Raw genomic sequence first — 20,564 nt, forward strand, 5'->3', positions numbered from 1 at the left:
AGCACAATATTTAAAAAATAATAAATAAATAAAAATTGTAACTCCTCAAAACCCTAGCAACCTTACCCCTCTCTCAAGTTAAGAAATATAAAACCACGGTTTCTGCAAACTCTCTCTTTCTCCAGACGTAGGAAGCCCTAAAGCATTCAAGATCTACAATGCACGGTATAGATTTTAGCTTATAAAGTTCAGCTTTTGTAAGGTTAGTTTTGTTTATATATTAATTAATACATAGTACTTTGTTCACCATTGAATACTCATATAATCAATTTCCAATTTAATGTTCAAGAATTAAACCAAAATTCTAACTGCACTATCATAAAATATTATTATTATTATGAATTTTATAGAATTGCGGTGTTCAAGAATTAAACCAAAATTCTTTTAAATTATCTATAATATTTTGTCCTCTGAAAATTTTATCTCTTTGATTTTATTATATTGTGTTTCTTAAGCTATAGAGAGATTTTCTTTGGTTTCTGCAAACTCTTTCTCTCTCCAGATGTAGGAAGCTCTAAACACACGGTATAGCATTCAAGATCTACAACTCACAGTATAGATTTTAGCTTATAAAGTTCAGCTTTTGTAAGATTAGTTTGTTTATATATTTAGTCCTTACGTTTAGGTTTAGGTTTAGGTTTTAAGAGATTTATATATTACTACTATGTGACTAAATTTCCCGTGACATCAGTTTTATGTTTTTAACCAAATACATCAGGAAAGTAAGAGAAGGCGCATAAATATTTAGTCCTTATGTTTAGGTTTAGGTTTTAAGAGATTTATATATTACTACTATGTGGTTGAATTTCCCGTGCCATCAGTTTTATGTTTTTTTTTTTTTAATTTGTTTTATGTAAGGTTAGTTTGTTTACATCAGTTCTTTATCTCAAAGATAAGGCTTTTATTTCTACCGCAAGAACTATTTAAGTATGTATTCCTTACCAAGCACACATGAACTTAAATTGTCTTTTAATATATGCATGCTTTATTATTTTCTAATAGTTTTTCCGTGCATCACACGGGTTAGTGACTAGTTTTTTAAACTTCAAAAACTAATAGCACTCATTTGAAACTTTAAGACTAAAAGCACTTACTAAGTAAACTTTAGGAAACAATAGTGTATTTTTGCTATTAAAAAAAAAAAGAATCAGCAAATTTTCCTATGCTTATATCGTTATGAGTTCATATCTTTTTAGTTCTTTTTACATCAAGGTAAATAGGCTTGTGTAATTAAAATTATTATTTTAAGCTATATATGATAATTGGGGATTCAAAAACTAGCGTGGAATACATTACATATATCGTGTTCACAGGCAATATAGAGATGAAGGATACAAATAGCATAGCTAGAGGACACCACACACCCAGGACCATTCATTTGCATTTTACAATTGCTTTCAAGATTGATACAATAATAGATAATCAATCGAAGTGACTGTTTAGCTTTTTCTTCATCTTCTTCTTTCGCCAAACAGTTGATCCCTGTATAATTTTGCAGTCATATATCATACCTCAAAGACCATTTCAAGAAAGTACATTTTTTTTTTTTTGGGGTTACAAGTGGTATTGGAATTATCATTAGATCACAAGGCCATTGATAGATAATAGATTTAGATAATACACGGAAGAAGCCACAGTTGTGTATTTATGTTCAGATTTTATTTCTTGGCAACTCAATTACTCAACCTGCTGCCCCATTAAAACAGATCGTATCAACGTTAAAAAAAACCCATGTGATGGCACGCATTAATTAAGTATACAAGACTAGTTGGCCCAAACCGAAAACTCAAGTTCAAGTCAAATTAGAGTTTCATATTATTTGAATGTCACATCACGTTTAGGTAATGATAACAAGGAAGAATGAAAAATACACATAAATAAATAAATAAATAAAATATGAATACCATAAGTTGAAACTCTCTCTAAAAAAAACAAAAACGCATAAAACAAAAATGCGGTTGCACGCCATACATGTACTGAAATATCTTTAGATAGGATGCATATAACTTCCACGATTGGACCATTGTGATAGTATCCATTTCTCAAGCTAAGACTTTTCTAGAGACTTGTGTTTGGTAGACTATCTAAACAACACATTTTCAGTTTTTAAACAATATTATACATATTTCCACACACTTTTTTACCCACACGTATTTCAAAAAACTACAAACAACATTACTCAAATTTCAGCATTTCAAACCAAATAGTTAAGTTGATAGCAAAGGGGGGAAGGATAGTGAGAACTTCCTAGTACATGGCTGAAATGATTGGTCATCTGCAATGCTGATTATATTCTTCAGATGATTTAATTAAATTTTAAATCAACCAAATTCTTCAGATTATATATCAACTCAAAAACTTATACCAAGCTAGCAGTAACATCCGGTGCTAGTTCAACTTTCATTATTTTACAATAGCCCACTGATCCAGCTTTTTGATGTGGAGACTAACACTGGCCTAACTCTGAGCTAGGTCACCCAAAATACATGTTTTTGTTTAAAAAAAGAATGAAGAAATAAAAGAAAACTCTACAAGTAGGCATCACAACCATCTTGAAACTTGGAATCCATCAGAACAGATAAAAATTAGACTGGGGTACTTGATTAATTAAATAGGACACTTTGTAGCCAACAGCCAAACATACAATAGGTTTGCAAGAAGCTGTCATAAATGCACAGGTCTAAGTACCTGGAATATGTAGCCAAGAAGCCACTCTTAATTCTACAGTACCATGCAAGGAGGCTCCACCATTTTGCTCAGCTGTGGAGCCATTGCTGTCAAGCATCCACTTAAACATAGATAAAAATTATGAAACACCAACTTTAAGAAGTAACCAAATGCATGTTTTTAAAATATTTTCAATGAGCTTATAGCCTTATACAAGGCATATCATAATCTTCAGAAAACACCACAAGAGATACCTCAACTTTTCCCATTCTATCAAATGAAGCTAAATTCTACATGATTTTTCCACACAACCACCCAGCATTCAGGGATGGTAAGCAGACAAGATGAAAAGGAGGAAAGTTGAGGGAAAATATTTCTAGAAGCCTCAATATATGGAGAAATGAAAAGTTCATAATTATCAGTCATTATAGGTCAAATTTTGAAATGATGGATCATTTGTTGTGAAATTGAAAAAAAAAAAAAAAAAAAAAACAAACAAATGTTGAATCCACCAACAGCAAGTAATAAAAACACTTTGTTATTTTTTAGATAATGCATCATTCATTGTGAAATTGAAGTACAAAGTTTTTTTGGTTAAATTCAGCACAAGAAAAATATAAGACAGACTTGAGAAGTTAGAAATTACCATTCCAAAACAAACCCTAATCACACTCCAGATATTGGTAATCTATTAATGAAATTTAAATTAAGAAAGATCTTTCATATAATTTTAAAAGGCCACAAAACCTAGTATTAGTAAATGAAGCAAAAAAAGAAAGCAACATAATTTTCAAAGGGGAGATATATAGACATATATCCAAACTCATTTTTGCATCAAACTGTCAGAGTACACCTAAGACAGTCTCCTAAAACCCATGATTCAATTGCAATATCCATGGTCTCTGTTTCCATTAGTAATAGTCCCTATGACCACCAACTAAAAATGACAAAACACAATGTCCTATGTCTTAGTGCCCAATAGTAACCAATCCTAAAACAATCTATAGAATCATAACATCTAACACCACAAATAGAGGCTATTGTACTTTCAGAAAAATTCAAACCAATTAGCTCACTAATGCTCAATTGGAAATACAGTGGAAACCGACTGGTTTCAATTAAAAACCAAATCCACTCATGGTAATGCCCTCAATTCACAATGGAACAGAGAAATAGCACATATAACACCACCAGAAATGCTAACAAACTAGGAAAGCAATTCAACCATCTTAAGTTCAAGAAGCAGATTCTTTTCCTATCAAACTTCAATTCGCGATGGAACGCCAATATTGTTTTACTTGCCAATGCCTTAGTAAAAATCAAAATTAGAATGCAACTAAACCTTAAAAACTTTCTGACTGTTGTCTCACCAATAAATTTAAATTAAAAAAATCAACTACGATCTTAACCACACCAAATGATGCTAGTTAAGTAGAAATACCACAGAGATCTCCCACAGAAAGAAAACACATGCTATTGAACTTGATCAAGTACTATAGTTGACCAGATCTGTCACTTGTGTTCGCCACAGAAGCATCAAACAAAATATTTCAAATCTTGATTCTATACAGGGGCAACATTTTTTTTAAGATAAAATGCAGAGGCATACTTTCAGATGAACAATTTCATCAACCAGCAAGATACCGCAAAGATTAACTGGATGTAACTAAGGACAACACAGTTAAACGACCATCCCCACCGCCCCACCCCCCCCCCCCCCCCCCCCCAAAAAAAAAAAAATTTCCTTTCCTTTCTACTCAAGCAGACATTAAGAAGAACAAGATCCTCCCCAATCCATAACCATAAGTAACTCCAATAATATTGTTTATTTAATACTTTATCAAAACAATATGAATCCTCTGTCATGCATACAAAATATGAAACCTCTTTCTCTCTCCAGAAAAACACTAGAGGTATTCTCCAAAGAGCCTCCATCTGCATTTTAAAATTTTAACCTCTGCATCCCCACTGATAACAGGTTAAAACCTAAATCTGATTCATCTGAACTTGTTACTTCAAGTAAATCACCCAAATTGTTTTCTATAAACATCAGAATTTAGTATCATCAACAAAGCATGAAGCAAATTGTTGCTCTTTAGCACAACAGCTCATATCATAAAATCCTCAAATCTTTTCATATCTAAGCCTAAAGGGCAGGTCCATTCAATCTCCATAATACAGAAATACATCAGTTTCTTAGTAAAAGATCCTTGAGAGACGGCCTAAACTAGAAACATTCAGGATAATTCTACCAAAAACTTCATAGAGAGAAAACCAAATAGTAGAAAGGAATAGGAGGAAAGGTAGTACGAAGACATTTAGGAAATATATAGTGCTACTTCAACTTTTCTTTCTAGCAGCAAGTCACTTGTTCATCACTGATAAAGTGCATCCCGCATTTCCAAGCCCACCTAAACACAATTATGAACCTTTCAAACATTAATAGAAGAGAAAACACTACCATGATTTAAAATTAGAGATGGAATCATTGTATTACCACTGGTTCTATAATCTAATAGTAGTAGCCACCACTGTATGGGCGGTCACTCCCATAGAAAGACGAATATGGAGCTCCACCATACTGCAACGGTAAATTTATAATATAACATCATTAAGTTGTCAATATAAAAGTCAAATACGATAAGCTAAGAGGGATTGCTCACATCAGGGCCATAATATTCATGAGGGTAGCTACTGCTGCCAGGTCCATAATTATCTGAAACATACAAACATTTTTTTTATCAATCTCAAAAAATGAGAATGCCCAGAAAAATAAATATCACCACTGAACATAGAATTCATACCACGATAGCGATTTGAACGGAAAGCTGCTGGATCAGCGTAATCCAAACGTTGGCGAAACCTACTAGGCTCCATGTAATCAGGATCATGGTCCTGAAACCAAGAAGCATCGTTTCAAAAAGTGAGAAATATTATATAAGTCATTTAAGATTATGAAAACACGCAATTTATATTAAAATAAATGAAGCCAAAAAGAAAAAGAAAAACTTGCCGTCATATAAAATGGGCGTTTCATTCCATGTGAATTATCATCATAAAGATAAGGGTCATCATAATGCCTCCCAAAAGGTCTGTCCAAGCGTCCCTCTGGCGAATATGGTTGCCTCCTAGAAGGAACATGCATCCCACGGCCTCTATCAGGGGCACCATGCCAGGGACGATCAAGATTCGACCTTGATGGGGCAGCAACTGTACTTCCCGAACCAGATGCATAATTACCACCTCTAAATGAATTCCTTCTTCCCCCTGCTTTTGCAGAATAATCACACATATTAAAACTGAGAGAGCAGCTATTTGTATGTGCTTTTTTTGAGAGAGAGATAGACAGACAGAGAAAGTGAGAATAAAGGAATGAGCTCAACAAATAACCTCGTCCAGTAAATTGTCTCCCATGAAACTCAGCATATTGATTGTCGAAATCATACTCGTTCGAAAAATTCATTCTACCAGTTTGACCACGTCCACCACGATAGAAACCCCTGTTTCGTTGGAAATTTGCACGGTGGAAGGGTTGCCCCCCCCGCACAAACCCCCTTCCTGTAAGCAACAGGAAATTAAATGAAAAATACTTACAAATGTCAACAAAGCTTCAATTCTCAAAAATAAATAAACAAACAAATCACCAAAGTTTGACATTGCTCCACCAACGCCACGGCCAATTCGAAATCCACCACACATTCCACCCTTCACAGCCTGTGTTTTGGGCAAAGGATTTGACAACCTTGCTTTCACTTTCATCTAGCAGTTTACATGACAACAACATAACGCACTTTATTAATACTACATCAATAGGAGTAACAATAAATTAGGCAAAAATATATTGTTCTTGTGTACCGAGCACTTACATAAACATGGTTACAAATATATGAGTGATAAAAATCTTGCAGAAAACATAAATATAACAGAAATCCAGACTGTCTCATGTTTATTCCGTATGTATGTATAGATCAATTACTTTACGCACATTGCCTCCAACCCCCCCTTCTGCCCTTCCTTCTTTTTACCTGGTCTGTTTTAAAACCATTCAGTCTATTTTATATAGTTCCAGGGTGCCTATCATTGATCCACCATTTTATATTTTAAGATATATGCATAAAGTAGAGAGAAAAAGAATAAAGCAAAAGGATAAATACTTCAAAGATTGATATATCAAAACACATCGAACTAAAAGAAATACCTTCCCATCACCAAGTTCTGCTTTGTTTATACCAGCAACGCAGGCAACAGCAGCTTCATGGGCAGAGAAATCAATAAATCCATAATCCTTCCTCTTGGCGGTTGACATATTCCGAGCCAGGACAATTCGTACAATCTCCCCATAACCTTTAAGCAACCCTCTAACACGGTCTTCATCCCAGTGTGGTGGAAGCCCATCAAGAAATACAGACTTCACTTGGGACATGACCTCTGGATCAGGTTCACGTAAAGGTTCAGCAAAAGCTACTTTGACAGTTCTCTCAGGGTGGCCAAAAATAACATCAGACTTTTGAAGCCTTTTGTATGCAAGCATGGCATCTGCATGAGAAGAGAACTCAAGGAACGCAAAACCCCGGCTCAACCCTTCTCGTTGAACATCTGGGACAAGAGTTATGTTTTCAACACCTTCCACACCATATTCTTTCAACTTATGCTTTATCTGTCATTCCATTTAGTATCAAGAATCAGTACATTAGCCTAAGAAGTTAATATGAATATACTAACTCTTTGATACATACAGCTTCCTTTGTCCATGTGTTGCAGATGTTACCCATAAACAATGTGTCATTGTCCTCACTGGGTGCAGTTCCACATCGTTTTCCATGAATCTGAGGACAAAAAGGAATCAGAATGAAAAGTATAAATATTGATAACAAAAACTATGAATAGTTACATACAACAGGGTTCTTCATTTCTGACAAAGCTCGCTTTGCGTGCTCCTTATTAGCAAACGTCACAAATGCATACCCCTTATTCTTATTTGTAGATGGATCCTTATGCAACCTAACTTCAACTACCTCTCCAATCCTCTCAAAGACCTTTCTCACGTCTTCCTCCTCTGCATCCCGATCCAACCCACCAACAAATATCTCATGCTCTTTCTTAATCTTACGTTCCTTTGCAGCAGCATTTAATTCCCTGTGTTCTTCATCCAATGCCTCAGTATCTTCAGCAGGCTCCTCTCGATCATCCTCAACAGGCTCCTCCAGATCATCCTCAACAGGCTCCTCTGGATCATACTCAACAAGTTCCTCCTCCCCATGTTCTCCAAGGTCCACTCTATCATTGTAATCCTCCATTCCCTCATCAATCACATACTCCTTTACAGGTTGAGTATGTTTTCCTCCAAACTTCTCTATGACATTTTGTTCCATGTTATCGTGCTCAACATTGGGTTCATCCTTATCTCCAGCATCTTTTGTTTCCTCATCATTTCCTTTTTCCATAACTTCCTCCCCCTCCTTCACACCAGTGGTCTCCTCACTCTCAACTGATTTCACAACTACTTCAGCTATAGGCTCTTCTTGCTTTGAAGAATCACCAACAACATTTGCAATAGAAGCTACTTGCACTTTCATCATGCTTTCCTCCTCAACAACATTTTTAGCAGCAGGTTCTTCAAATTCCACTGTGACTCGTTCCTTCTGTGCAGATTCTCCAGCACATTCAACAACAATAGGTTCTACTACTTCCATAATGGCTCCTTCCTTCCTCACGGATTCTTCAATGTGTTCAACAACCGGTTCTTCCACTTCCATCAAGGTTTCTTCATTCTTCCTAGATTCCACTACATTTTCAACGACAAATTCCTCCTTACTGATAATCACTACATCTCCCTCCTCCTGAGATTCTTCAACATTTGACTTCATAGATTCAGCAGAATTGGGTGTCTGCACCATAACAGCTCTCACCAAAGTGGGCGTTTTAGTTCTTCCCGGGGTCCTCTTTGCTACTGATTTTGTCACTCTAACAACTTTCGTCCCCGCTGTCACCTGAGCAGCATCAGCTGATGCTTTGGGCTCCTCACCTACTACTGCAAAACCGCATAAGTTATGCAGACCATCAATTTAATATTACAATTTCAACAGTAACATGAAAACTATCCGAATTATAATTATAGACATTAAGCTTCCCCAAGCATAAGATTTAAGCCAAAATACATAAGCAATTTTAGTTATCACTTTTAGTCCTAATAGAGTGATGATTATTGGTTTAAAATTTGGCTAGCTATCATTTTAAACTTCAAGGACTAAAATGGCTCATTGGATAAACTTTAAAGGCCAAACCTGTCTTTTAAGCTAAGATTACCTAGACCCTATGTGATATATCCATTACTATCTCCTAAATCAAACCCAATTTGCGGTTAGTTCTGCTCAATGAACCCTAATTGGACTATTTGATAATTGATTCAGCTGATTTCTTATGAACGCAACTACCACCAAGTCACTTTCTTTTGCTCTTTATATAAACCCAGAAACTAAACCCAGTTCACAAAAAATAATAATAATAATAATAATAATAAATAAATAAATAAATAGAGAAACATTTGAAAATTACTTGTTGATTGTTCAGGCTTGGAATCAGACGCCGAGCTCGGACTGGGAGTGGTGTCGCTCTTCTTCACCGGCTTGGCTTTGGTGGCGGGGGAGGGCCGCTTCACCGTCTGGGCGGTTTTCGGAGTAGTAGCCGCCGATTCCGCGGCGGCCGACTCGGGAGGCGATTTGGAGGCGGATTTCTTCGGCGGCGGGGTTTTTTTCGCCGCCGATTTGGGGGTTTCCGAGTTACGAGTTCTCATTGCTGTGTAAAAATTATGGAAAACCTCGATCGAAGTTGGGATTGAACTGAAGCCCTAGGTACGAGAGAGATAAAATCATAAAAATTGAGAAAATTAATTTTGTTTATTTTTAACGGTTTTGAACGAAGATGGAAGTGTTGGAAGGGAGTATAGTTATAAATAGAGTGGGAGGGCGTGTAGTAGATTGATAGAAAAGGTTATGAAATGAAATGGAAAGAACGGCCACGTTCCAAAACCTTTTTACGGTTCGGGCAACGAGCTAAACTACGTCGTTTGGAGTTTTTATGGTGATTTGCGTTGACGAAGTCGCCGCGTACATAGAGGTTCGTACTTCTTCATAATCATATGGGCTAGGGCCCATGGGCCCACTGCTTTACCTAAAATATTATCTAGAGCCGAATAATGCAAGTCGGTAAACATAAATTTCATTTAATTGAATTATAGTTTGCATTGGTATCTGTTTAGCTAGCTTATTTTTTGTCAATTTATTTTACTACTCAGCTTATTTTTACTACTATTTATAGGTTTTATTGTACTTTTTAGTACTATTCATAGGTCTTACTGTATTAGTTCAACTAACATTTACCTTTATCTATAGTACTTTTAATCAAAAAAATTTAGTTTCAGCAAAATAAACATATCCAAAACAGACCATTAGTGATCATTTTTATTGTACCCTTAAAATTTCAAAACATGGATTGTGACTCCTAACTTTTATCTATTGTTTTGATTTTTGAGTCATTCAAGTCATTATTTCAACGCCATAATTATGCAACTTCCACATTTTCAACTTCATTCATTGTCTCTTGAAAATTGATTGAGGAACTATTACGTTGAAACTATAACCAATTTGTGCATAACCAAAGGCTCAACATTTTTTAGAGAATGATCTTCTTAATGGATATAAGATGAAACCCCTAATAATAAAGTGAGATGTTGATGTAATAATTAGGGCTATTCACGGTTAGGTATGGATCAAGTTTGTGCTCAATTTGGAACCAACTAGCTCACATCGGGTGGCAAATTAAGATACTCGCCACCAACAATTGCTAACCATGGGTTGAGTTGGTTTTGGTTTAGACGGATAGTGGTCAGTTTCAGTCAAAATTGGTCAAGGAGAAGTAGTGAGACTATGGTCGTTTTGGTTGCCAGATCTAGTTGGATTTAGTAAGATCTCACCAGAACTCAAAGAGATCTTGACAGATTTGGTTGAGATCTTTCCGAATTTGAGGTTGAGAGAGAAAGGGAGGGTGATGCTTGATAGTAGGGGTGTCCCCAAGTCAGTCCGAGTCGAGTTTGTGCCCAACCCATAACTGACCCGACCAAGTCAAGTGGACATTTTCCAAACCCACCGCCAATCAGTCAAAGAGTTGGGTCAGATTGGTCAATTTTTCATTGGATGACGATTGGACAAGATTTGGCCGAAAATCTAGGTGAAAACTAGTTGTGTTTAGCTTGCCTGATCCATACATGATCTCACTGGATTTTACGAGATCTAACCGAGGAATTCCTCTTTTGGTGGTGGAATCGGTCGAGTCAGTTGAATCGGGTTTCAATGTAATGAACTACCAACCAACTTGTCGAAATTAGGTTTGGGACTTCGAAAATTGCTACCGACTATCACATGAGTCGAATTGGGTGGTTTTCGAATCGAGTCGATCGGCCTAGGCAGGTGGGTTGGGACCATAAGTGCTTTGGACAGCCCTAGTTGACATAAAATAGAGGTTTCCAATGAGCTTTATGCTCTTGCATTAGTCGAATCGGTTTATGTTGAGTTTTGAGCTCCAAAATAGCCACTCAACCTATTACTCATCGAATTGTGAACTCTTCAATTGCCGCCAGCCTTCACACTTAGAAAATTGGTTGAGTTTCAGTTCCAAGCCGGCTAGTTTTGGCGGGTAGGCAAGTTTTGGTTGAGTTTGGATAGCCCTAATAACAATGGAATTAGAAATAGGCAACACATCTCACTTTGCTTGTGTGGTGATTCGATGTTTAGATAAATTCACTTTCCTTGAATCTAAAATATCAAAATATTATGCAATGAATCTTCACAATCATCCTGTAAATATCAATTCAACCTTTGATTTACACTATATATTATCCTCTCTTGCTAGGTAATAAGCAAAAATACTATTATACCTTAATTCCTCATCTTGCACATTAGAATCAACTATAGGTGTAGACTATTGAGATTCAAAATAGACCACCCACTTAACCCCCTAGATTGGGACAAGCCTAGAGTACGCCTTTCCAAGAAATGAAGCTCAACTACGAAAAAGCATACCTAAGAACAAGGGTAAAAGTCGAAACAAGAGATCATCAAAAAGTACCCCCCAAGATCTTGAACCCCGAGAATCGACCAAACGGGGTCCACCATCCGCAATCCAAGAATGAATGGACCACCTGAACCATCCGAGGTAAATGCCCATAAACGAAATACAAAAGGCATACCACTAAGATACGCATAGCATCTGAGGAAGCCCTCCGAATCTTCCTGATAAATCCACAGCAATCCACCTAACATAGTAGCATTTATTGAAACATATAATTTATCAAAATAAAACAAAAAGTCTCAAAAGTCTTTGTTCATCATAACCTCAAGAAAAGAATAGCCTAATGGGATAGAGGGTACCCAACCAAACCAGAACAACACCAACTATGACACATGCTGGAGAAGAAAATAAAGAGAATCAAACACAGGATAAGGATGAAGAAAAGAAGGAGGAAGAGTATAAAAAGGTAAAGAAGACAAACAAAAAAGGGGAGTGAAACACAAAGTGAGAATTGTAATTGATGGCGCCAGAAAATGTACTCCAGATTCGTCCATGAAGGTCATCCTGATTGAGATTAGCGAGCGACATGAGAAGCTCGTCCTGGTCAAGCTCGTCTGTCCTTTAACACATAGGACAAGTGATATGTACACCCAATTCTATACAGTTTTGGAATGGCTACTATACCTCTATTCTACAGTTGAAGTAAAAGATCGAAGTTCATTACTACAAACCGTTGCCAAACGATGGTTAGGGAAAATAAGGCCAAACGATACAACTCCATGGCAATTATGTCAGTTACTTTCAAGCTTTCCAGATTCCTTAACAATAGGAGAAGTCACTAAAATAAAATAACTACTTCATGTGCACTATATAAGCATTTATCTACAAAAAGGTGATTCATTCAGACACTTTTTTTTTTTTTTTCAGAAAACACTTCCTTTTTACTTGGAATCACAAATCCACTGACTTTACCATCGGAGGACTTTTGGCTGGTCTCCACCGATCCTCTTTGACTTTATATTTGTTTTTCCAATATCAAGCCCTAAGATCATCAGCACCCGAGACTTTCAACCTATTGATTTCCAAGGATTCATCAGTAATAGAGAAAATTCATAAGAATAATAATTTTTTTGCATACTTTTGTGAAAGTGAGATAGTATCTGAATTCTTGTTCAAATTTCCCATTGCGGGCTGTTTTAAGCCCATAACATAAATTAATTGTGTCCTCAAGCAAGTAATTAATCTCAGGTTGAATTCTTGCACCCACATACACACACACATACACATATATATTTTATGGGAACTAGTTATAGTATTATTTATTCAATACTCAAATAGATCGTTTGATTTTAAAAAAACCAACATCAATGACTTGCAATAATACGAGAATTTAAAAATGATAGACAATTATAAAGTAATAATGATAAAAAAATAATAAATGGAGTGTAAACCCAAAGGTATATATAATATATGGTTTGTAGTTTTTTTTTTTTTTTTTTCCTTTTAATAATTGATGATGCTCAAAAATCAATAGGCTAAAAGTTATGGGCTTCAACGATGGTTGAATGACATGAAAAGGAAGAAAGAAACTATTAAAGGTGACCGAGGTGAACCGGTTAAGAACCCTCCAATGATTAAGTAAGTTTTTTCTCTAGAACACAAGTGTAGTAAGTGGATGAGTAGTAGAACATACCTTGGTTGGATGAGGCTTGGTCCCTTTTATAGAGAGTTTGGAGTGGATCTATTTGTTAGATGCCACTAACATCGTGGGAGATGCGTGGACATAGTTGAGAGAGTGGAGTGAATTTCGGAGAATTCATCGTACGTTCCAAGATGAGTGCTCTCACCATTCAAGATTGTCATTTTTTCTCTTTTCTTAAAACTATCTTGGATGACCATTATGGACAAAAATTGCTTGTTGATCACCATCAATAATATTATCCATTTTATGCCCCAAAAAAAAAAAAAAAAAAAAAATCTTTGAGTTTGCTTAAAAATATACGACCGTCGTTTTATGGATCAAAGTGATCAAACAAACAACCCGTCGTGTATCGGGTCAAGTCGATTCGAGACGTATTACCGGGACCTATCCGAGGCGATTTCGGATCTCACCACATTTGAAGCAGTTAGCTGCAAAATCACTTGCAGACTACGTTCTCCATAGGCGACGATCGGACACAGACACAGTTTCTTGAAACGCTGCGTTTCGATCGTAATCTGAAAAGAAATGGGTACCTCAGAATCCACACTCTCAAGCTCACAGGTAGCTCTTCAATTTCACCATACATTTCTAAGATTACCCTCCACTAAATGCCAATCCTTATATTAACGTCTATTTTACTATGAAGGGCCCGGTCGACGAAATCACCACCGTGTCCGATCGATCCGAGGTCACAGATCCAATCTTAGAGAGACTCAAAACCCTCAAATTAGTATGTCTTTTCTTCCCTTTGTTTTCAGGGGTTTTGTATTTAATAATTTTATTGGTTGTTCTCTTCTTCTTATTACTTTTCCTAAGTTGTTTTCGATGCGTAATTTGTAGACAACACCAATATTGACGTCACCACCGGCTGAGAGTAGCTTAACTGACATACTGGTGAGGAAACCTTCGTCTTCTTCGGCTCCAGGTGGGCTTCCTGTCGAATTATATAGCTAAATAAATAAGCTCTCTTTATATTCTTCACTGATTTGTGGATATATGATATATATACTAAAGCCATAACTAGTGAAGGAAGTTAATCCTGCATGGGATGTAAAATTGTTAATTATTCCAAAGCAAAGCAACTGATATGAGATATCCCTAGTTGGTTGAGCTGATTTATCTGTTGGTGTGGATTGTCCGTCCTGTTGAGATTTTATTTTTTGTATCTAACAATGTATAGCAGTGGATATACTGTTAGCTTTTATAATATCTGATTCGAAACATAGAATGGATATATTTCAATTTCAAATGGAGAGGATCATTTTCACTTGTGAGAGTGGTTGACGATTTATAATGGTTTGTGAGATGACCTCTCAGTGTCCTAGTTCAGCACATATGTGGTTTCAAGAAACCTATTACTGATTCATTGGATGATTTGCTAAATGAAAAAGACATCAGGATTGCTTATTTTACATCATCCTCTCCACCCCTTTTTTTTTCTCCTCTTTTCCAATCATTGCTTTAGGAACTCCTTTTCCTTGCTCTCATAATTATACTTCGATTGTAAAAAGCCGTTGTTCTTACTAGAACTTTGGTGTTCCTCTTACTAAAATTTTAATGCCTCCTATGTTCTAACCTGTTAGTGGTCTATTGAATAGATGCAGAAATGAACAAACAACCACAAGAAAATAATGCTTTCTTGTATATAAAGTCAAGGTGTTAGATTGTGCTAACTCCTTTACAATTATGATCTTTGAAAGCGGGTCACACATTGTGTGTAAAGGTTTTCTTAAGTTATGTCTGAAGTATTCACTTATTATGGTGCACAAACATAAACAATAGCAAGGACGTCACATCCTGCTAGAATGCATTTGTGATTCTGAAGGCAAAGCATAGAAGGAAGTTAGCCATCACTTTTGTATATCTGTCGATACCACACACCAACTGACCACAAATTCATTAAGCACCATGCTCCTGTGAATGAGTATTTGAGTATTTATTTATCTCAGTTATATAGTTGCAATGCTATTAATCATTTTTTAGGCCAGATGTGGTTCAGTTGCGAGACTAATTACTATACTTTATTTTCTCTGATTGATATAGCTACTGTGAATCCTAAGGTGCTGGTGGAGCTCTTCTCGATGTACCGTGATTGGCAGGAGCAGAAGACTCAAATGATTAGCAAAAAGCAGGTTTGCCGTAAAAAAAAAATTGAGTTCACAAGCAGTGTTTAGTGAAAAAGGAGATGACTTCAATATCATAATTCATAAGGCATGTGATAAATCAGATCTGCAGAAGATCCTTGAGACCCTAATTTCAGATCCAGTTGATTTATTCTACATGGATCCGTATTTGAATTAAGATTCAAGTTGGTTTCTGCACTATGATGATAGGATCCAGATCTGATTCATAATCATTAAAAAAAGGATTTTGATCTAACTCAAGATCCTTTGGAACTTATATTTTGGCGGGTTCACATTTAAATTCAGCTTTAAACCAAGGTTTTGCAAATTCAAAGACCTTTTAAACATTTGGTTTGGTGATTAATTAAACTAGGTCATACCCAATGCACAAAACTCTCATTTTTGCAGGTTCTGGGAGAGGTGATTGGTAGATAGCCTCAAGCCTTCCCCCCACACCCTTTTTTTGAGAGATAATTCCCAAACTTGAACTTGCAGCTTGTTGCTTTAGGTGGAAGGCACATGCCATCGCACCAAGGCCTAACTTCTAGTTTGGTGATTATTTATGGACAGGAAAAAGCAAAATGGTCAATCAACAATCATAAAATGGTTCAAATAATCAGATCCTCGGTTGGAATAGAGGAATTCAAAGCTACTTTCGATTACTGTATAAAGTAAAATTCTATTTGGATTCTTAAGGTTAAAGCTGGATTTGAATGGATACTGATTGGTTTGGATTTTGGCTTAGTCTTGATGCTTTAGTGGGTGGATAAAAATGCTTGGGTAAAAGTTCAATCTTTCTGAGACTCTTATTTTGTGCCAACCCAGTCAATCATGTAGAAGGGGTGAACCTCTGTAGAAAAATGTTTTCTAGAGATTCTAGTAATTGCTCTTCCCAATAACTATTTTTCATTTGGTGAAATGTGAGTTCCTTACTGGATTTGAAAACTGTGCATTTAGGGGCAGGTAAACTCATTTCCTATTCTTGTTATGATCTGTTGTGCTAGTATTCACGATTGTTAGATATTGGTATCATTAACCTGTTTGCTATTCTTACTGCTTTATGAAACTAAGATTTTTTTTTTCAAACTACATTCACAATGTAATTTGTGTATAACTGTTACAGGAAGAGATAGAAAACAAAATAGATGTTGCAGATGCTTTGGCAGTTAAACTTCTACAACGTTTTAATTTCTCAGTGTCGGCAATGAAGACAGCTTCACAACATTTATCAGAAGGTAATTGATCAGACAAAATGTCACTTTCTGCTAGTTATTTGGCTCCAGAATATCACACAATCACAAATGCATGATGGACCCACTGAATGTGGAATCTCAGTTCCATGTCGCATGTGGACCATAGTTTTGCATCATAGGGAGTACAGATTAACCAGAACTTTTCAGATGCCGTGCCTCCTTATTGCTTGTGTACATCTATTGACTTTTTACCTTGAAAATGCGTGCAGTTCATGCATTGCAGGTGGACATTGGAGAACTTAAAGGAAGGTTAACAGAGGTTATTAGTAACTGCGATGCACTGTGCAAGAGAATTGCTTCAGAGGGGCCAGAATCTCTTCGTTCATCTGTCAAACCATTTACAATTGCCACTGCTGACTCAGAAATCAGCTCTACTTCATCTTCTTTGCCAAGAGATTTAAACAAAACAGTAGCCAAGTTAAAATAGATAGTTTTGTTCTTGTATGTAGTTACAAGGATTTTTATTGATTCAGATTGAGGTTAATTCTCAGTGGCTAACCAGAGTGGCTTCATTACATGTCTGACTGGTATCGGACAACCCATGTATAAAATTGAGTCTATGAAGCATTTCATCATATAAAATATAAGGATTATTGATGCTCAGCATGTAGAATAAAAGTTATTCAGTTGTGGAGCTCAGTAGGCTTTTTCTAAAGAGAATGAAAGAAGTCACTCTTCAAGAAGGAAGAAGACCTCTTTCCACGTCTGCCACCAACAAATATAATAATTCTATAATGCTTCTTTACAGTTTCTTCAGCCTCCAAAAAAAAAAATAAAATAAAATAAAAAGCAAAAGAAAAGGACTATGAAGGTAACAGCAAATCAGGATTATTGGATTTCTCTTTCTTTGGGTTGTCATTTCTGTGTCTTCGAGCTGTCAAGACAGATTCCTAAGATCAAACAAGTACCAAAGCTAGTAAAAACTAGGGTTACTCTGCTTGTTTTAAGGAAAACTTTATGTGAATATAGATATTCCCGGTTTCCTGTAGTTGGTAGTATCAAAAAATATTTGGTCAAAGAAAATTTATCATTTAACTAACGTTATTTAGTTTAGTTTAGTTTTTTTTTTTTTTTTTTTTGAGAAGGATTATTTAGTTTAGTTTTAGTTTTGTACGAGATAGAATTGTTTATCAAAAATTTCAAAAGATAATTTTTCGACTCATTTTAAGGTTTTCAAACATAGGAAATTCAAATAATTTTCTATAAATTTTTTTTTTTGAAAATGATTTATTTTCTAGAAAATCTTCATGACAAAACAAACCGAATCAATCTATCACTCTATCAGCATGCTTACACGTTTATACAAGCATATTGTGGGCAATATTATAAATGCCTACACGTTTATACAAGCATTATAAATGCCTACACGTTTATACAAACATATTGTGGCCAATATTATAAAATAAAAAGAATATTGTGGACAAAGAAGTTGAATCGGACATTCTCAAAAAGAAAAAACAAAAAACTAGGAACCATTTTGTAATGTTATTCTAATAACATTGTTTAAATTTTTTTAAAATAAATTTTTTAAAAATAAGTGTGAGTGAAAAAAGTGAGTGAAAAAACATATATAACTGATTAAAAACTGAAAAGTGTTACTTAAAATACAATACAAACGGGCCTCAACCGCAGACACATCATTTGAGAAGAAATTAGCAAAACATGAAAAAAAAAAAAAAAAAAGTTAACATGTAATTGATCCGGGAAGTTGATACGGAGTTAACACAAACCATTTTACTAACTTATTTGACCATTTGGATTAATGTGGAAAGATATATAAATGAACTACATTACTGCAAATTGAAGTGATCAGATCCAGCATCTCCAAAAAGGCTCCAATGTTCAAAATTGAAAGATCTCAAACTTCCCAGTACAATAATGATCTTATCCATCCCATCCACATTGTGACTCCAAGAAGCAGAATAAGAAGAACAAGTGTAGGACTTGCTACAATCAAATTAATGGAATTACAGATATTCAAACAATGCATAACATGATAACAATAACATCTTAAAACACCATCGATATAAATTACTGAATTGAAAACTATATCAACTCTAAGAACCCCTTAAATAGAATCATTTCCAAACCCCCCATTGTTGTGGATCTGAAGCAAAATTGGAAGGAAGGAACCAAGCTGATCATGGTTGTTGCTGTGCATCCATGTAACCAGCATCGACAAGCACCTTCTCCCTCTTAGCCAATTCAACATCCTCATCAACCATCATCTTAACCAATTGCTCAAACCCAACCTTAGGCTTCCAACCAAGAACTTTCTTAGCTCTGCTTGCATCTCCCTTAAGGTTATCAACCTCAGTAGGCCTAAAATACCTCTTGTCAATCACAACGTGATCATTCCAATTCAAACCCACATACCCAAACGCAACCTGCAAGAACTCCTCCACAGTGTGAGAATCTTCCGTGGCCACCACGTAATCATCTGGCTTCTCTTGCTGCAACATCATCCACATAGCTTCCACGTAATCCCCAGCAAAACCCCAATCCCTCGAAGCCTGCAAATTCCCAAGAAACAGCTTGCTCTGCAACCCAATCTTGATTCGCCCAACCGCGCGCGTGATCTTCCGGGTCACGAAATTCTCGCCCCTCCTCGGCGATTCGTGGTTGAACAATATCCCATTGCACGCGAAAATCCCGTACGCTTCCCTGTAATTCACGGTGTACCAATGCGCCGCGCATTTCGACGCGGCGTAAGGGGATCGAGGGTGAAACGGCGTCGTTTCCGACTGCGGAGGCGGCGTCGAGCCGAACATTTCGGACGATCCAGCTTGGTAGTACCGAATATGGTTGCGCCCACTGGCGGCTATGTGGGATCGGACAGCTTCGAGGAGACGGAGGGCCCCAGTGGCGACAACATCGGCGGTGTAATCTGGGATCTCGAATGAGACGGCCACGTGGGATTGGGCAGCGAGGTTGTAAACCTCGTCTGGGAGAATCGTGTCGAGCCAGCGACGAAGAGAGGAGGCATCGGTGAGGTCAGCGTAGTGGAGCTTCATTCGAGCCTTGTGGGCGTTGTGGGGGTCGATGTAGATGTGGTTGATTCGCTGAGTGTTGAAGTTGGAGGACCGTCGGATCAAGCCGTGTACCTCGTAGCCTTTGTCGAGTAAAAACTCGGTCAGGTAGGAACCGTCTTGGCCGGTGATTCCGGTGATGAGTGCGACTTTGTGTGGCGCGCATGGAGGAGATTCGCCGTTGGTTGTAGATCCGGATCTGGAATTGTCGATCTCGGACGCCATTGTTGTTGTTAAGACTGTTTGAATTGTCGGGTCTGAGGGAAAAATGTGTTAGAGAGAGAACGAGAGGGACTGTTGTGAATTGAAGGAGATGAACTGGGAGATTTAACGGTGATTCAAAGAAGAATGGTACGCGGTTTCTCCGGTTACTCAGCTGACTAATAGTGTGGTGACACCTCACTATGGTCAATGTAGGGTAGGGGGAACTGGACCATGTTATTGATTTTTCGTAATTGACTTTTTTATCCTTGGGGCGTCGGTGCGGCGCATGGTGATTGGTGAATCGTGCTGAACAGTTACTGCTCAATTAAGACTTTAAGAAAAAAAAAAAAAAAATTGGTTATACTGTAGTAATATGACAATCACTCTGTCATAATTCTCCTTATCATCAAGTTAAAAATACCAATAATTAAGGAAATATTATTTCTAAGATACATACATGACTAAGTTCCGTTTAGATACAGCTTATTTAATTGAAAATTGAAAACTAAAAATACTGTAG

General features: G+C 36.6%; 3 protein-coding genes across 4 annotated transcripts; 1 reads left to right on the forward strand and 2 right to left on the reverse strand.

The window, feature by feature from the left end:
- Positions 1 to 4,681: 4,681 nt before the first annotated feature.
- LOC126733177 (uncharacterized) lies at positions 4,682 to 9,686 on the reverse strand. Of its 2 annotated transcripts, none has more exons than XM_050436384.1 (11): positions 9,223 to 9,686; positions 7,563 to 8,695; positions 7,404 to 7,493; positions 6,866 to 7,324; positions 6,312 to 6,426; positions 6,058 to 6,225; positions 5,681 to 5,934; positions 5,472 to 5,562; positions 5,331 to 5,383; positions 5,165 to 5,248; positions 4,682 to 5,078 (listed from the first exon to the last, which is right to left on the reverse strand). In XM_050436384.1, the coding sequence occupies exons 1-10, from the start codon at positions 9,458 to 9,460 to the stop codon at positions 5,180 to 5,182; spliced, it is 2,670 nt and encodes an 889-aa protein (XP_050292341.1). In that variant the 5' UTR covers positions 9,461 to 9,686; the 3' UTR covers positions 4,682 to 5,078; positions 5,165 to 5,179. The 2 variants fall into 2 exon arrangements, with proteins under 2 accessions (XP_050292341.1, XP_050292340.1); XM_050436383.1 differs by having other exon boundaries at positions 7,563 to 8,698; positions 9,223 to 9,685.
- Positions 9,687 to 13,775: 4,089 nt separating this feature from the next.
- LOC126733178 (uncharacterized) lies at positions 13,776 to 17,414 on the forward strand. Its single transcript, XM_050436385.1, has 6 exons — positions 13,776 to 13,996; positions 14,082 to 14,165; positions 14,276 to 14,360; positions 15,479 to 15,567; positions 16,682 to 16,793; positions 17,021 to 17,414. Exons 1-6 carry the CDS (start codon positions 13,961 to 13,963, stop codon positions 17,236 to 17,238), a joined length of 624 nt encoding a protein of 207 aa, XP_050292342.1. The 5' UTR covers positions 13,776 to 13,960; the 3' UTR covers positions 17,239 to 17,414.
- A 1,220-nt stretch (positions 17,415 to 18,634) lies between these two features.
- On the reverse strand, positions 18,635 to 20,210 carry LOC126733179 (GDP-mannose 4,6 dehydratase 1). The gene has a single exon (XM_050436386.1). The coding sequence runs from the start codon at positions 20,063 to 20,065 to the stop codon at positions 18,953 to 18,955; it is 1,113 nt and encodes a 370-aa protein (XP_050292343.1). The 5' UTR covers positions 20,066 to 20,210; the 3' UTR covers positions 18,635 to 18,952.
- Positions 20,211 to 20,564: the final 354 nt, after the last annotated feature.

Source organism: Quercus robur, chromosome 6, assembly GCF_932294415.1.
Source record: "Quercus robur chromosome 6, dhQueRobu3.1, whole genome shotgun sequence".
Classification (NCBI taxonomy): domain Eukaryota; kingdom Viridiplantae; phylum Streptophyta; class Magnoliopsida; order Fagales; family Fagaceae; genus Quercus; species Quercus robur.

Bases quoted from the DNA above. Each gene is read 5' to 3' on its own strand.
- LOC126733179 (XM_050436386.1), bottom strand. From the start codon at position 20,065: ATGGCGTCCGAGATCGACAATTCCAGATCCGGATCTACAACCAACGGC.
- LOC126733177 (XM_050436383.1), bottom strand. From the start codon at position 9,460: ATGAGAACTCGTAACTCGGAAACCCCCAAATCGGCGGCGAAAAAAACC. The intron at 6,427-6,865 runs GTATTTCTTTTA...GTAAACTGCTAG, and splicing joins CAGAACTTGGTGATGGGAAG to ATGAAAGTGAAAGCAAGGTT. The intron at 5,249-5,330 runs GTGAGCAATCCC...TTACCGTTGCAG, and splicing joins ATGAATATTATGGCCCTGAT to TATGGTGGAGCTCCATATTC.
- LOC126733178 (XM_050436385.1), top strand. From the start codon at position 13,961: ATGGGTACCTCAGAATCCACACTCTCAAGCTCACAG. The intron at 14,166-14,275 runs GTATGTCTTTTC...CGTAATTTGTAG, and splicing joins GACTCAAAACCCTCAAATTA to ACAACACCAATATTGACGTC. The intron at 16,794-17,020 runs GTAATTGATCAG...AAATGCGTGCAG, and splicing joins TTCACAACATTTATCAGAAG to TTCATGCATTGCAGGTGGAC.